The 17,065-nt window shown below is 45.2% G+C and overlaps 1 protein-coding gene across 1 annotated transcript in view; it reads left to right on the forward strand.

Annotated features, from left to right (window-relative positions):
- Positions 1–17,065, forward strand: part of LOC144488152 (BTB/POZ domain-containing protein 9-like) — a 68,230-nt gene that overhangs the window by 24,160 nt on the left and 27,005 nt on the right. The window contains exon 3 of the mRNA XM_078206173.1: positions 9,958–10,321. Within this exon, the coding sequence (XP_078062299.1) occupies positions 9,958–10,321 (364 nt within the window). The remainder of the gene's footprint in view (positions 1–9,957; positions 10,322–17,065) is intronic.

Consider the following 17,065-nt stretch of genomic DNA (forward strand, 5'->3'; position numbering starts at 1 on the left):
CCTTGGGATTCTCCTTAATCTTACCCGCCAAGGTCTTCTCATGACCCCTTCTCGCTCTCCTAATTTCCTTCTTAAGCTCCTTCCTACATCGCGTATACTCCTCTAAATCCTTAACACCTCCTAGCTCTCTGAACCTTCTGTACGCCTCTCTTTTCTTATTTACCAGGTTCATCACAACCTTCGTGCACCACGGTTCCCGTACCCTACCAACACCCCCCTGTCTCATCGGAACGTTGTCATGCAGAGCTCCAGACAAACATTCCTTGAAAATCCTCCACTTTCCTTCGGTACTTTTCCCCAAGAATGCCTCCTTCCAATTTACCCGTCTAATTTCCTCCCTGATGACACTGTATTTCCCTTTACTCCAGAGAAACACTTTCCTAGCCTGCCTGACCCTATCTCTTTCCAATGCTGAAGTGAGACTCACCGGTCTATAATTCCCGGGGAAGTCTCTGTTCCCCTTCTTAAACAATGGGACAACATTCGCTAACCTCCAATCTTCTGGTACTATACCAGAGGCCAACGACGACCTGAAGATCAGAGCCAGAGGCTCTGCAATCACTTCTCTTGCCTCCCAGAGAATCCTTGGATAAATCCCATCCGGACCAGGGGATTTATCTATTTTCAGACCCTCCAGAATATCCTGCACATCCTCCTTATCAACTGTAATACTGTCTATTCTACTCCCCTGCAACCCAGTGTCCTCCTCAGCTATATTCATGTCCCCTTGCGTGAACACCGAAGAGAAATATTGGTTCAATGCTTCACCAATCTCCTCCGGTTCCACACATAACTTCCCTCTGCCATCTATAACTGGCCCTAAACTTGCCCTAACCAACCTTCTGTTCTTGACATACCTATAGAACGCCTTAGGATTCTCTTTAACCAGGGAGGCAAGTTATCTCCAGGAACTCCCACATCCCACACCGAATGCAGTATACTGGCCTCCCACTCATACCAGCCATGTCCTTTTTAGTTTTTGGGATAAAACAAAAAGGGGGTGTAACCGAAGAACAACAAAGAAACAACCTTCCTCGCCTTCGCCGAAGCCCTGTGAGCCAAAGCCCTTATAGCTCTCACTCTGTCCCCTGCTTACTCCACTGCCCGCTAACGACGCTGCCCGCTCAAAGGTGCGGCCTACTTTTAAACCCTCCAAAACCTTCCCAGGCTGCTGCTGGGCCTATTTCCTGTTTAGAAAAAAAACCTCCGATTTTTTTCACAAATTTAACTGAAAAAATAATTAAATAAATTAGTGCACACACAAGCTCCCTTACCCTCAGCCTGCTCCTGTGGAACAATGAGGCTGAAACCTCCAAGTTAAGCACTTTTAAACCCTCCAAAACCTTCCCAGGCTGCTGCTGATGGGCCTATTTCCTGTTTAGAAAAAAAAGCCCTCCGATTTTTTTCACAAATTTAACTGAAAAATCATGAAATAAATTAGTGCACAAACAAGCTCCCTTACCCTCAGCCTGCTCCTGTGGAACAATGAGGTTGGTGGTTGGTAAATTGATGGAAAAGGTCCTTAGGGATGGGATTTACGACCATTTAGAAAGATGCGGATTAATCCGGGATAGTCAGCACGGATTCGTGAAGGGCAAGTCGTGCCTCACAAATTTGATAGAATTTTTTGAGGAGGTAACTAAGTGTGTTGATGAAGGTAGGGCAGTTGATGTCATATACATGGATTTTAGTAAGGCATTTGATAAGGTCCCCCATGGTCGGCTTATGATGAAAGTAAGGAGGTGTGGGATAGAGGGAAAGTTGGTCGATTGGATCGGTTACTGGCTATCTGATCGAAGACAGAGGGTGGTGGTGGATGGAAAATTTTCTGACTGGAGGCAGGTTAGCAGAGTGCCACAGGGATCAGTGCTTGGTCCTCTGCTCTTTGTGATTTTTATTAATGACTTAGAGGAGGGGGCTGAAGGGTGGATCAGTAAATTTGCTGATGACACCAAGATTGGTGGAGTAGTGGATGAGGTGGAGGGCTGTTGTAGACTGCAAAGAGACATAGATAGGATGCAAAGCTGGGCTGAAAAATGGCAGATGGAGTTTAACCCTGATAAATGTGAGGTGATTCATTTTGGTCGGACAGATTTAAATCTGGATTACAGGGTCAATGGTAGGGTTCTGAAGATTGTGGAGGAACAGAGAGATCTTGGGGTCCGTATCCACAGATCTGTGAAGGTTGCCACACAAGTGGATAGAGCTGTGAAGAAGGCCTATAGTGTGTTAGCTTTTATTAACAGGGGGTTGGAGTTTAAGAGCCGTGGGGTTATGCTGCAACTGTACAGGACCTTGGTGAGACCACATTTGGAATATTGTGTGCAGTTCTGGTCACCTCACTATAAGAAGGATGTGGAAGCGCTGGAAAGAGTGCAGAGGAGATTTACCAGGATGCTGCCTGGTTTGGAGGGTAGGTCTTATGAGGAAAGGTTGAGGGAGCTAGGGCTGTTCTCTCTGGAGCGGAGGAGGCTGAGGGGAGACTTAATGGAGGTTAATAAAATGATGAAGGGGATAGATAGAGTGAACGTTCAAAGGCTATTTCTCGGGTGGATGGAGCTATTACAAGGGGGCATAACTATAGGGTTCATGGTGGGAGATATAGGAAGGATGTCCGAGGTAGGTTCTTTACTCAGAGAGTGGCTGGGGTGTGTAATGGACTGCCTGCAGTGATAGTGGAGTCGGACACTTCAGGAACATTTAAGCGGTTATTGGATAGGCACATGGAGCACACCAGGATGATAGGGAGTGGGATAGCTTGATCTTGGTTTCAGATAAAGCTCGGCACAACATCGTGGGCCGAACGGCCTGTTCTGTGCTATACTGTTCTATGTTCTATTGGAGGCTGAGGGGTGATCTTAGAGAGGCCTATAAAATAATGAGGGGCACAGATCAGCTAGATAGTCAATATCTTTTCCTAAAGGTAGGGGAGTCTAAAACTAGAGGGCATAGGTTAAGGTCAGAGGGGAGAGATACAAAGTGTCCAGAGGGGCAATTTCTTCACACAGAGGGTGGTGAGTGTCTGGAACAAGCTGCTAGAGGTAGTAGTAGAGGCGGGTACAATTTTGTCTTTTAAAAAGCATTTTAGATAGTTACATGGGTAAGATGTGTATAAAGGGATATGAGCCAAATGCGGGCAATTGGGATTAGCTTAGAGGTTTTAAAAAAAAATGGGCGACATCGAAAATTTGGGCCGAAGGGCCTGTTTCCATGCTGTAAACCTCTATGACTTTAAGGCCTTTGACAAGGTATCGCATGGTAGATTGTTGCACAAGGTTAAATCTCACGGGATCCGGAGTGAGATAGCCAAATGGATACAAAATTGGCTTGATGACAGCAGACAGAGGATGGTTGTCGAGGGTTGTTTTTCAAACTGGAGGCCTGTGACCAGCGGTGTGCCTCAGGGATCGGTGCTGGGTCCACTGTTATTTGTCATTTATATTGATGATTTGGATGAGAATTTAGTCGGCATGGTTAGTAAGTTTGCAGATGACACCAAGATTGTGGCATAGTGGACAGTGAAGAAGGTTATCTCGGATTACAATGGGATCTTGATGAATTGGGCCAGTGGGCTGATGAATGGCTGATGAATGAGTTTACTTTAGACAAATGTGAGCTGATGCATTTTGGTCGATCGAACCAAGGCAGGACTCACTCAGTTAATGGTAGGGCGTTGGGGAGAGTTATAGAACAAAGGGATCGCGGGGCACAGGTTCATAGCTCCTTGAAAGTGGAGTCACAGGTGGACAGTATGGTGATGAAGAAATTCAGCATGCTTGGTTTCATTGGTCAGAACATTGAATACAGGATTTGGGACCATAAGACATAGGAGAAGAATTGGGCCACTCGGCCCATCGACTCTGCTCGGCCATTCAGTCATGGCTGATATTTTTCTCATCCCCATTCTCCTGCCTTTTCCCCATAACCCCTGATCCCCTTATTAATCAAGAACCTATCTATTTCTATCTTAAAGACACTCGATGACCTGGCCTCCCCAGCCTTTTGCGGCAAAGAGTTCCACAGTTTCACCACTCTCTGGCTGACGGGATTCCTTCTCATATCTCTTTTAAAGGATCGTCCCTTTAGCCTGAGGTTGTGCCCTCTGGTTCTAGTTTTTCCACTAGTGGAAACACCCTCTCCACATCCACTCTACCCAGGCCTCGCAGTATCCTGTAAGTTTCAATTAGATCCCCCTCATCCTTCTAAATTCCAATGAATACAGACCCAGAGTCCTCAACCGTTCCTCATACGATAAGCTCTTCATTCCAGAGACCATTCTTGTGAACCTCCTCTGGACCCTTTCCAAGGCCAGCACATCCTTCCTTAGAAATGGGGCCCAAAGCTGTTCACAATACTCCAAATGGGGTCTGACCAGAGCCTTATACAGCCTCAGAAGTACATCCCTGCTCTTGTATTCTAGCCCTCTCAACATGAATGCTAACATTGCATTTGCCTTCCTAACTGCCGACTGAACCTGCACGTTAACCTGAAGATAATCTTGAACAATGACTCCCGAGTCCCTTTGTGTTGTTGAAGTTGTACAAGACATTGGTAAGACCACACTTGGAATACCATGTACAGTTCTAGTCACCCTATTATAGAAAGGATATTATTAAACTCGAAAGAGTGCAGAAAAGACTTACTGGGATGCTCCCGGGACTTGATGGTTTGAGTTATAAGGAGAGGCTGGATAGACCGGGACTTCTTTCTCTGAAGCGTAGGAAGCTGAGGGGTGACCTTACAGAGGTCTATAAAATAATGAGGGGCACAGATCAGCTAGATAGTCAATATCTTTTCCCAAAGGTAGGGGAGTCTAAAACTAGAGGACATAGATTTAAGGTGAGAGGGGAGAGATACAAAAGGGTCCAGAGGGGCAATTTTTTCACACAGAGGGTGGTGAATGTCTGGAACAAGCTGCCAGAGGCAGTAGTAGAGACAGGTATAATTCTGTCTTTTAAAAAGCATTTAGACAGTTACATGTGTAAGATGGGTAGAGGGGGATATGGGCCAAACGTGGGCAATTGGGATTAGCTTCGGGTTTAAAAAAAGGGGCGGCATGGACAAGTTGGGCCGAAGGGCCTGTTTCCATGCTGTAAATCTCTATGACTAAACTTAGAGGAAACAACAGGAAAGGTATGACCACATGAATGGGGTTGTATTATAGACCACCCAATAGTCAGCGAGAATTGGAGGAGCAAATCTACCGAGAGATAGCAGACAACTGCAGGAAACATAAAGTTGTGATAGTAGGGGATTTTAATTTTCCACATATAGATTGGGACTTGCATACTGTTAAAGGTCTCGATGGGTTAGAGTTTGTAAAATGTGTTCAGGAAAATTTTCTAAATCAATATATAGAGGTACCAACTAGAGAGGATGCAATATTAGATCTCCTATTAGGAAACGAGTTTGGACAAGTGACGGAAGTGTGTGTAGGGGAACACTTTGGTTCCAGTGATCATAACGCCATTAGTTTCAACTTGATCATGGATAAAGATAGATCTGGTCCTCGGGTTGAGGTTCTAAACTGGAAAAAGGCAAAATTTGAATAAATGAGAAAGGATCTAAAAAGCGTGGATTGGGACAGGCTGTTCTCTGGCAAGGATGTGAATGGTAAGTGGGAGGCCTTCAAAGGAGACATTTTGAGAGTGCAGAGTTTGTATGTTCCTGTCAGGATTAAAGGCAAAGTGAATAAGAATAAGGAACCTTGGTTCTCGAGGGATATTGGAACTCTGATAAAGAAGAAGAGAGAGATGTATGACATGTATAGGCAACAGGGAGCAAATAAGATGCTTGAGGAGTATAAAAAGTGCAAGAAACTACTTAAGAAAGAAATCAGGACGGCTAAAAGAAGACATGAGGTTGCTTTGGCAGACAAGGTGAAGGATAATCCTAAGAGCTTCGACAGGTATATTAAGAGCAAAAGGATAGTAAGGGATAAAATTGGTCCTCTTGAAGATCAGAGTGGTCGGCTATGTATGGAACCAAAAGAAATGGGGGAGATATTAAATGGGTTTTTTGCATCCGCATTTACTAAGGAAACTGGCATGGAGTCTATGGAAATAAGGCAAACAAGTAGGGAGGTCATGGAACCTATACAGATTAAAGGAGAGGAGGTGCTTGCTGTCTTGAGGCAAATCAGAGTAGATAAATCCCCAGGACCGGACAGGGTATTCCCTCGGACCTTGAAGGAGACTAGTGTTGAAATTGCAGGGGTCCTAGCAGATATATTTAAAATGTCGGTATCCACGGGTGAGATGCCGGATGATTGGAGGATAGCACATGTTGTTCCGATGTTTAAAAAAGGCTCAAAAAGTAATGCGGGAAATTATAGGCCGGTAAGTTTGACGTCAGTAGTAGGTAAATTATTGGAAGGAGTACTAAGAGATAGGATCTACAAATATTTGGATAGACAGGGACTTATTAGAGAGAGTCAACATGGCTTTGTGCGTGGTAGGTCATGTTTAACCAATTATTAGAGTTTTTTGAGGAGGTTACCAGGAAAGTGGATGAAGGGAAAGCAGTGGATGTTGTCTACATGGACTTCAGTAAGGCCTTTGACAAGGTCCCGCATGGGAGGTTAGTCAGGAAGGTTCAGTCGCTAGGAATACATGGAGAGGTAGTAAATTGGATTAGACATTGGCTCAATGGAAGAAGCCAGAGAATGGTAGTGGAGGATTGCTTCTCTGAGTGGAGGCCTGTGACTAGTGGTGTGCCACAGGGATCAGTGCTGGGTCCATTGTTGTTTGTCATCTATATCAATGATCTGGATGATAATGTGGTAAATTGGATCAGCAAATTTGCTGATGATACAAAGATTGGAGGTGTAGTGGACAGTGAGGAAGGTTTTCAAAGCTTGCAGAGGGATTTGGACCCAGCTTGAAAAAACGGCTGAAAAATGGCAGATGGAGTTTAATGCAGACAAATGTGAGGTATTGCACTTTGGAAGGACAAACCAAGGTAGAACATACAAGGTAAATGGTGGGACACTGAAGAGTGCAGTAGAACAGAGGGATCTGGGAATACAGATACATAATTCCCTAAAAGTGGCGTCACAGGTAGATAGGGTCATAAAGAGTGCTTTTGGTCCATTGGCCTTTATAAATCAAAGTATTGAGTATAGGAGTTGGAATGTTATGGTGAGGTTGTTTCAGACATTGGTGAGGCCGAATTTAGAGTATTGTGTGCAGTTTTGGTCACCTAATTATAGGAAGGATATTAATAAGGTTGAAAGAGTGCAGAGAAGGTTTACAAGGATGTTGCCGGCACTTGAGAAACTGAGTTACAGAGAAAGGTTGAATAGGTTAGGACTTTATTCCCTGGAGCGTAGAAGAATGAGGGGAGATTTGATGGAGGTGTATAAAATTATGACGGGTATAGATAGAGTGAATGCAAGCAGGCTTTTTCCACTGAGGCTAGGGGAGAAAATAACTGGAGGACATGGGTTAAGGGTGATGGAGGAAATGTTTAAAGGGAATATTAGGGGGGGGGGCTTCTTCACACAGAGAGTGGTGGGAGTTTGGAATGAGCTGCCAGATGAAGTGGTGAATGCGGGCTCACTTTTAACATTTAAGAAAAACTTGGACAGGTACATGGATGAGAGGGGTGTGGAGGGATATGGTCCAGGTGCAGGTCAGTGGGACTAGGCACAAAAATGGTTTGGCACAGGCAAGAAGGGCCAAAAGGCCTGTTTCTGTGCCGTAATGTTCTATGGTTCCATGGTTCTATAGAAAATCGACTCACAACAACCAGGGTTAAAGTCCAACAGGCTTATTTGTTTATTACCAAATTAACCTCTTGGACTTTAACTTGGTGTTGTGAGACTACTTACTGTACCTACCCCAGTCCTATGCCGGCAACTCCACATATCAGAAAATAGAAGCAGTCCGCTATTTGACCCCTTGAGCCTGTTCTGCCATTCATTTTGACAATGGCTGATGGTATTCAATATCCTGATTCCCCCCTTCCCCCATATCCCTTGATCCCTTTAGCCCCAAGAGTGGTTAGCACTGCTGGCTCACAGTGCCACGGACCCAGGTTCAATTCACAGCTTGGGTCACTGTCTGTGTGGAGTTTTCACATTCTCCCCGTACCTGCGGGGGTTTCCTCTGGGTGCTCCGGTTTCTTCCCACAGTCAAAGATGTGCTAGTTAGATGAATTGGCCATGTTAAATTGCCCCTTAGTGTCAGGGGGACTAGTTGGGAAAATGCATGAGGCTATGGGGTAATGGAGACAGGGACTGGGTGGGATTGTGGTCGGTACAGACTCGATGGGCCGAATGGCCTACTTCAGCACTGAAGGATTCTATGAATCTAAGAGCTACATCTAATTTCGTCCTGAAATCACACAACGTTTTGGCCTCAACTACATTCTGTGGTAGTGAATTCCACAGATTCACCACTCTGGGTGAAGAAATTTCTCCCCACCTCAGTCCTAAAAGGATGCTGTTCCCCCTTTCTGGGGAGTCTAGAACAAGGGGTCACAAGCTCAGGATACAGGGTATACCATTTAGAACGGAGATGGGAAGAAATTCCTTCACTCAGATGGTGGTGAACCTGTGAAATTCTTTATCACAGGAAGCTGTGAAGGACAAATTACTGAATATATTTAAGAAATAAACAGAGAGACTTCTCGACTCAAAAGGCATCAAGGGGTATGGGGAGAGTGTGGCATTGAAACAAAGAATCTTATTGAATAATGAGTGGGCTCGAAAGGTTGAATAAACTAATCTTACTCCTAGCTTCTAAATTTCCATCATTTTGTTTTGCTAATCTCCTTGAAGCTGTGTCCCTTTGATTAGAAACCTTAGACCATAAGACCATAAGAATGTTTTTAAGGCACGGATAGATAAATTTTTGAACAGTAAAGGAATTAAGGGTTATGGTGAGTGGGCGGGTAAGTGGAGCTGTGTCCACGAAAAGATCAGCCATGATCTTATTGAATGGCGGAGCAGGCTCGAGGAACCAGATGGCCTACTCCTGCTCCTAGGTCTTATGTTCTTATAACACATAGGAGCAGAATTAGGCCACTGAGCCCATCGAGACTGCCCCACCATTCAATCATGGCTGATGTTTTTCTCGTCCCCATTCTCCTGCCTTTTTCCCATAACCCCTGATCCCCTTATTAATAAAGAACCTATCTATCTATCTATACCTTACTGTTATTGCCGACAGTTACTCCTTATTTACTCCATTCAAATCCCTCATGATTTAAATTGCCCCTGAACTTTCTCCACTTGAAGGAGAAGCTTTTCCAAATTCCCCTCAAAACTGACGTCTCTCCTTTCTGATGCCACACTGGTAAATCCTTTCTGCACCCTTTCCAAGGCCTTGAGGTGCTTGACCAAGTTTTCTCGAGCAATCCAACTGGAACCTAACCTGTGATTTATAAAGGGTTGAACATAACCTCCTTGCTTTAGTCCTTATTTCCCCTATTTACAAACCCAGGAGTTGTATAATTTTAAAACTGGCTTCTCACTGTTAGAGATTTGTGTACAGAAACCTGTAGCTCCCTCTCTGCTTCTTCACTCCTTTTAAAATGATACCATTTAATCCCTGTTTTCCCAGTCCGTCTTTGGGCTTGCCCCTCCTTATTTCTGTAACCTCCTCCAGCCCAACCCACCCAGATCTCTCTGCCCATCTCATTCTGTCCTCTTGAATATCCCCAATGTTAATCGTTCCACTGTTGGCATCCGTATCTTCAGCTGCCTGAGCCCTTAACTTCTGGAATTCCTTCCCTAAAGCTCTCTGCTTCTCCACCTAATTGTCCTGTTAAGGCACTTATTTAAACCCCTGTGACCAACGTACATCTCGCCATGTGATTTGATGATGTACTTGGTTTGAAAACGTTGCTTTACTCTGTTAAAGGCACAATGTAAATATAAGCTGGTGTTTTGATTATACATTTTGGTTAATGATTGAATGATTTCTGAGCTCATTTTGCTTCCTCTCTCCCTAGGGCATTATTATATGGTGGAATGCGCGAGTCACATTCCCATGCAGAAATCCCATTGGAGGATACCCCAGCAGAGGCATTTACAATGCTACTGAAATATATCTACACGGGCCAGGTCACGCTCAGTAATGAGAAAGAGGAAATATTGTTGGACTTTCTCAGTCTTGCCCATAAGTATGGATTCCCGGAGCTGGAAGATGCCACATCTGAGTATCTGTGTACCATCCTGAGTATTGCTAACGTCTGTATGGTTTATGATGTGGCCAGTCTTTATTCACTAGACAAACTTTCCAACACCTGCTGCTTATACATGGACAGGAATGCAAAGGCAGTTCTTAGCAGCGAGGGCTTTCTGGGCCTCTCAAAGGTGAGATAGTGGAATGTAAAATTGTATTTTAATTTTAATTTAACCCTAATTCCATGTCACTATAACTTTCCCAGGTGTCGCTTTTTTGCAATAGTAACATAGGAATTGCAAACTCAGTGAAAAGAGCAGAGGAAAATTTCATACGTTCATAAGAGAGGTGGCAGTTTTTCAAGGAATGTCTGTCTAGGGTTCTACAGGACAATGTTCCGAGCAGACAGGGAGGAGTTGGTAGGTTAAAGGAACCGTGGTGCACGAAAGCTGTGCGGGACCTAGTGGAGAAGAAAAGGAAAGTGTCCAAAAGGTTCAGAGAGCTTGGCGAAGATAGGGATCTAGATGAGTATGCGGCTTGTAGGAAGGGACTAAAGAAGGAAATTAGGAGAGCCAGAAGGGGTCACGAGAAGGCCTTGGCAAGTAGAATTAAGGAAAACCCTAAGGCGTTCTATAAATGTGTGAAGAGTAAAAGGATGAGACGTGAAGGAATAGGGCCTATAAAAGGTGAAGGCGGGAAAATCAGTACGGAACCAGTAGAAATGGCAGAAGTGCTTAATGAGTATTTTGCTTCAGTTTTCACAAAGGAGAAGGACATGGGTGGATGTACTGTGGGCGTGCGGTGGACTGAAAAGATTGAGTATGTGGACTTTAACAAAGAGGTTGTGCTGGAATCTTTGAATTACATCAAGATAGATAAGTCGCCGGATCCGGATGGGATGTACCCCAGGTTACTGTGGGAGGCGAGGGAAGAGATTGCAGAGCCTCTGGCGATGATCTTTGCGTCGTCGATGGAGACGGGAGAGGTGCCGGAGGATTGGAGGATTGCGGATAGAACATAGAACATAGAACAGGACAGCACAGAACAGGCCCTTCGGCCCACGATGTTGTGCCGAGCTTTATCTGAAACCAAGATCAAGCTATCCCACTCCCTATCATCCTGGTGTGCTCCATGTGCCTATCCAATAACCGCTTAAATGTTCCTCAAGTGTCTGACTCCACTATCACTGCAGGCAGTCCATTCCACACCCCAACCACTCTCTGTGTAAAGAACCTACCTCTGATATCCTTCCTATATCTCCTACCATGAACCCTATAGTTATGCCCCCTTGTAATAGCTCCACCCATCCGAGGAAATAGTCTTTGAACGTTCACTCTATCTATCCCCTTCATCATTTTATTAACCTCCATTAAGTCTCCCCTCAGCCTCCTCCGCTCCAGAGAGAACAGCCCTAGCTCCCTCAACCTTTCCTCATAAGACCTACCCTCCAAACCAGGCAGCATCCTGGTAAATCTCCTCTGCACTCTTTCCAGCGCTTCCACATCCTTCTTATAGTGAGGTGACCAGAACTGCACACAATATTGCAAATGTGGTCTCACCAAGGTCCTGTACAGTTGCAGCATAACCCCACGGCTCTTAAACTCCAACCCCCTGTTAATAAAAGCTAACACACTATGGGCCTTCTTCACTGCTCTATCCACTTGAGTGGCAACCTTTCGAGATCTGTGGATATGGACCCCAAGATCTCTCTGTTCCTCCACATTCTTCAGAACCCTACCTTTGACCCTGTAATCCACATTTAAATTAGTTCTACCAAAATGAATCACCTCACATTTATCAGGGTTAAACTCCATTTGCCATTTTTCAGCCCAGCTTTGCATCCTATTTATGTCTCTTTGTAGCCAACAACAGCCCTCCACCTCATCCACTACTCCACCAATCTTGGTGTCATCAGCAAAGGATATGGTTCCTATTTTCAAGAAGGGGAATAGGGATAGCCCAGGAAATTACCGACCGGTGAGTCTAACCTCAGTGGTTGGTAAGCTGATGGAGAAGATCCTGAGGGACAGGATTTATGAGCATTTAGAGAGGTTTAGTATGCTCAAGAATACTCAGCATGGCTTTGTCAAGGGCAGATCGTGCCTTACGAGCCTGGTGGAGTTCTTCGAAAATGTGACCAAACACATTGACGAAGGGAAAGCGGTAGATGTGGTTTATATGGATTTTAGCAAGGCGTTCGATAAGGTCCCCCATGCAAGGCTTCTGGAAAAAGTGAGAGGGCATGGGATCCAAGGGGCTGCTGCCCTGTGGATCCAGAACTGGCTTGCCCAAGGGAGGCAGAGAGTGGGTATAGATGGGTCTTTTTCTAATATACAATAAATGGCAGAGTCATCAGGAGTATAGGTTATACAATAAATGGCAGAGTCATCAGGAGTATAGAAACACAGAGGGACCTAGGTGTGCAAGTCCACAAATCCTTGAAGGTGGCAACACAGGTGGAGAAGGTGGTGAAGAAGGCATATGGTATGCTTGCCTTTATAGGGCGGGGTATAGAGTATAAAAGCTGGAGTCTGATGATGCAGCTGTATAGAACGCTGGTTAGGCCGCATTTGGAGTACTGCGTCCAGTTCTGGTCGCCGCACTACCAGAAGGACGTGGAGGCATTGGAGAGAGTGCAGAGAAGGTTTACCAGGATGTTGCCTGGTATGGAGGGTCTTAGCTATGAGGAGAGATTGGGTAGACTGGGGTTGTTCTCCTTGGAAAGACGGAGAATGAGGGGAGATCTAATTGAGGTATACAAGATTATGAAGGGTATAGATAGGGTGAACAGTGGGAAGCTTTTTCCCAGGTCGGAGGTGACGATCACGAGGGGTCACGGGCTCAAGCTGAGAGGGGCGAAGTATAACTCAGACATCAGAGGGACGTTTTTTACACAGAGGGTGGTGGGGGCCTGGAATGCGCTGCCAAGTAGGGTGGTGGAGGCAGGCACGCTGACATCGTTCAAGACTTACCTGGATAGTCACATGAGCAGCCTGGGAATGGAGGGATACAAACGATTGGTCGAGTTGGACCAAGGAGGGGCACAGGCTTGGAGGGCTGAAGGGCCTGTTTCCTGTGCTGTACTGTTCTTTGTTCTTTGATTATAAATCCTATCTCTTATAATCCTTTCCAATACTTTTCCCACAACAGAAGTAAGCCTCACCGGTCTATACTTACCAGGGTTGTCCCTACTCCCCTTCTTGAACAAGGGGACAACATTTGCGATCCGCCAGTCTTCTGGCACTGTTCCTATAGACAATGACGACACAAAGTTCAAAGCCTCTCCAGTGTGAATACCGACAAAAAATATTCATTTAGTGCCTCTCCTATCTCTTCAGACTCCACGCACAACCTCCCACTCCTGTCCTTGACTGGCCCTCATCTTACCCTAGTCATTCTTTTACTCCTGACATACTGATAGAAAGCTTTAGGGTTTTCCTTGATCATATCTATGTTAAGTCCAAGCAACTGAAAACAGCTGGAGCTCTGAAGGAATACAGAGAACCATAGAACCATAGAAAATTACAGTTCAGAAACAGGCCTTTTGGCCCTTCTTGTCTGTGCCGAACCATTTTTTGCCTAGTCCCACTGACCTGCACTTGGACCATATCCCTCCACACCCCTCTCATCCATGAACCCGTCCAAGTTTTTCTTAAATGTTAAAAGCATTTACCACTTTATCCGGCAGCTCATTCCACACTCCCACCACTCTCTGCGCGAAGAAGCCCCCTCTAATATTCCCTTTAAACTTTTCTCCTTTCACCCTTAACCCATGCCCTCTGGTTTTTTTCTTCCCTCGCCTCAGCGGAAAAAGCCTGCTTGCATTCACTCTATCGATACCCATCAAAATCTTATCAACTCTATCAAATCTCCCCTCAATCTTCTACGCTCCAGGGAATAAAGTCCCAACCTATTCAATCTCTCTCTGTAACTCAGCTTCTCAAGTCCCGGCAACATCCTTGTGAACCTTCTCTGCACTCTTTCAACCTTATTTACATCCTGTAACTAGGTGACCAAAACTGTACACAATACTCCAAATTCGGCCTCACCAATGCCTTACATAACCTTACCATAACACTCCAACTTTTATACTCGATACTCCGATTTATAAAGGCCAATGTACCAAAGGCACTCTTTACGACCCTATCCACCTGTGACGTCACTTTTAGGGAATTCTGTACCTGTATTCCCAGATCCCTCTGTTCAACTGCACTCTTCAGAGTCCTATCATTTACCCTGTACGTTCTACTTTGGTTTGTCCTTCCAAAGAGCAATATCTCACACTTGTCTGCGTTAAATTCCATTTGCCATTTTTCAGCCCATTTTCCTAGTTGGTCCAAATCCCTCTGCAAGCTTTGAAAACCTTCCTCACTGTCCACTACACCTCCAATCTTTGTATCATCAGCAAACCAGGATGATAGGGAGTGGGATAGCTTGATCTTGGTTTCAGATAAAGCTCGGCACAACATCGTGGGCCGAAGGGCCTGTTCTGTGCTGTACTGTTCTAAACTTGCTGATCCAATTTACCACATTATCATCCAGATCATTGATATAGATGACAAACAACAATGGACCCAACACATAGAACATAGAACATAGAACATTACAGCGCAGAACAGGCCCTTCGGCCCACGATGTTGCACCGACCAGTTAAAAAAAAAAACTGTGACCCTCCAACCTAAACCAATTTCTTTTCGTCCATGAACCTATCTACGGATCTCTTAAACGCCCCCAAACTAGGCGCATTTACTACTGATGCTGGCAGGGCATTCCAATCCCTCACCACCCTCTGGGTAAAGAACCTACCCCTGACATCGGTTCTATAACTACCCCCCCTCAATTTAAAGCCATGCCCCCTCGTGCTGGATTTCTCCATCAGAGGAAAAAGGCTATCACTATCCACCCTATCTAAACCTCTAATCATCTTATATGTTTCAATAAGATCCCCTCTTAGCCGCCGCCTTTCCAGCGAAAACAATCCCAAATCCCTCAGCCTCTCCTCATAGGATCTCCCCTCCATACCAGGCAACATCCTGGTAAACCTCCTCTGCACCCTCTCCAAAGCCTCCACATCCTCCCTGTAATGTGTGGACCAGAACTGCACACAGTACTCCAAGTGCGGCCGCACCAGAGTTGTGTACAGTTGCAACATAACGCTACGACTCCTAAATTCAATCCCCCTACCAATAAACGCCAAGACACCATATGCCTTCTTAACAACCTTATCTACTTGATTCCCAACTTTCAGGGATCTATGCACACATACACCTAGATCCCTCTGCTCCTCCACACTATTCAAAGTCCTCCCGTTAGCCCTATACTCAACACAACTGTTATTCCTACCAAAGTGAATTACCTCACACTTCTCCGCATTAAACTCCATCCGCCACCTCTCGGCCCAACTTTGCAACCTGTCTAAGTCTTCCTGCAGACTACGACACCCTTCCTCACTGTCTACCACACCACCGACTTTGGTGTCATCAGCAAATTTGCTAATCCACCCAACTATACCCTCATCCAGATCATTAATAAATATTACAAACAGCAGTGGCCCCAAAACAGATCCCTGAGGTACACCACTTGTAACCGCACTCCATGATGAATATTTACTATCAACCACCACCCTCTGTTTCCTATCCGCTAGCCAATTCCTGATCCAATTTCCTAGATCACCCCCAATCCCATACATCTGCATTTTCTGCAGAAGCCTACCATGGTGAACCTTATCAAACGCCTTACTAAAATCCATATATACCACGTCCACTGCCTTGCCCCCATCCACCTCCTTGGTCACTTTCTCAAAAAACTCAATAAGGTTAGTAAGGCACGACCTACCTGCCACAAAACCATGCTGACTATCACCTATCAATTCATTACTCTCCAAATAACTATAAATCCTATCCCTTATAATTTTTTCCAACATCTTGCCGACAACAGAAGTGAGACTCACCGGTCTATAATTCCCGGGGAAGTCTCTGTTCCCCTTCTTAAACAATGGGACAACATTCGCTAACCTCCAATCTTCTGGTACTATACCAGAGGCCAACGACGACCTGAAGATCAGAGCCAGAGGCTCTGCAATCACTTCTCTTGCCTCCCAGAGAATCCTTGGATAAATCCCATCCGGACCAGGGGATTTATCTATTTTCAGACCCTCCAGAATATCCTGCACATCCTCCTTATCAACTGTAATACTGTCTATTCTACTCCCCTGCAACCCAGTGTCCTCCTCAGCTATATTCATGTCCCCTTGCGTGAACACCGAAGAGAAATATTGGTTCAATGCTTCACCAATCTCCTCCGGTTCCACACATAACTTCCCTCTGCCATCTATAACTGGCCCTAAACTTGCCCTAACCAACCTTCTGTTCTTGACATACCTATAGAACGCCTTAGGATTCTCTTTAACCCTATCCGCCAAAGTCTTCTCATGTCCCCTTTTAGCCCTTCTAAGCTCGCTCTTCAACTCCCTCTTAGCCAATCTAAAGCTTTCTAGTGCACTACCCGAGTGCTCACGTCTCATCCGAACATAAGCCTCCTTTTTCTTTTTAACCAACAAAGAAACTTTTTTGGTGCACCACGGTTCCCTAGCCCTACCAATTCCTCCTTGCCTGACAGGGACATACCTATCACAGACTCGCAGTAGCTGCTCCTTGAAAAAAAAACACCGATCCCTGCGGCACACCACTAGTCACAGGCCTCCACTCAGAGAAGCAATTCTCCACAACCACTCTCTGGCTTCTTCCATTGATGTGGAGATGCCGGCGTTGGACTGGGGTAAGCACAGTAAGAAGTCTCACAACACCAGGTTAAAGTCCAACAGGTTTATTTGGTAGCAAATACCAAGGTATTTGCTTCCAAATAAACCTGTTGGACTTTAACCTGGTGTTGTGAGACTTCTTACTGTTCTTCCATTGAGCCAGTGTCTAATCCAA

Source organism: Mustelus asterias, unplaced genomic scaffold (genome assembly GCF_964213995.1).
Source record: "Mustelus asterias unplaced genomic scaffold, sMusAst1.hap1.1 HAP1_SCAFFOLD_1330, whole genome shotgun sequence".
In the NCBI taxonomy this organism is placed as follows: Eukaryota; Metazoa; Chordata; class Chondrichthyes; order Carcharhiniformes; family Triakidae; genus Mustelus; species Mustelus asterias.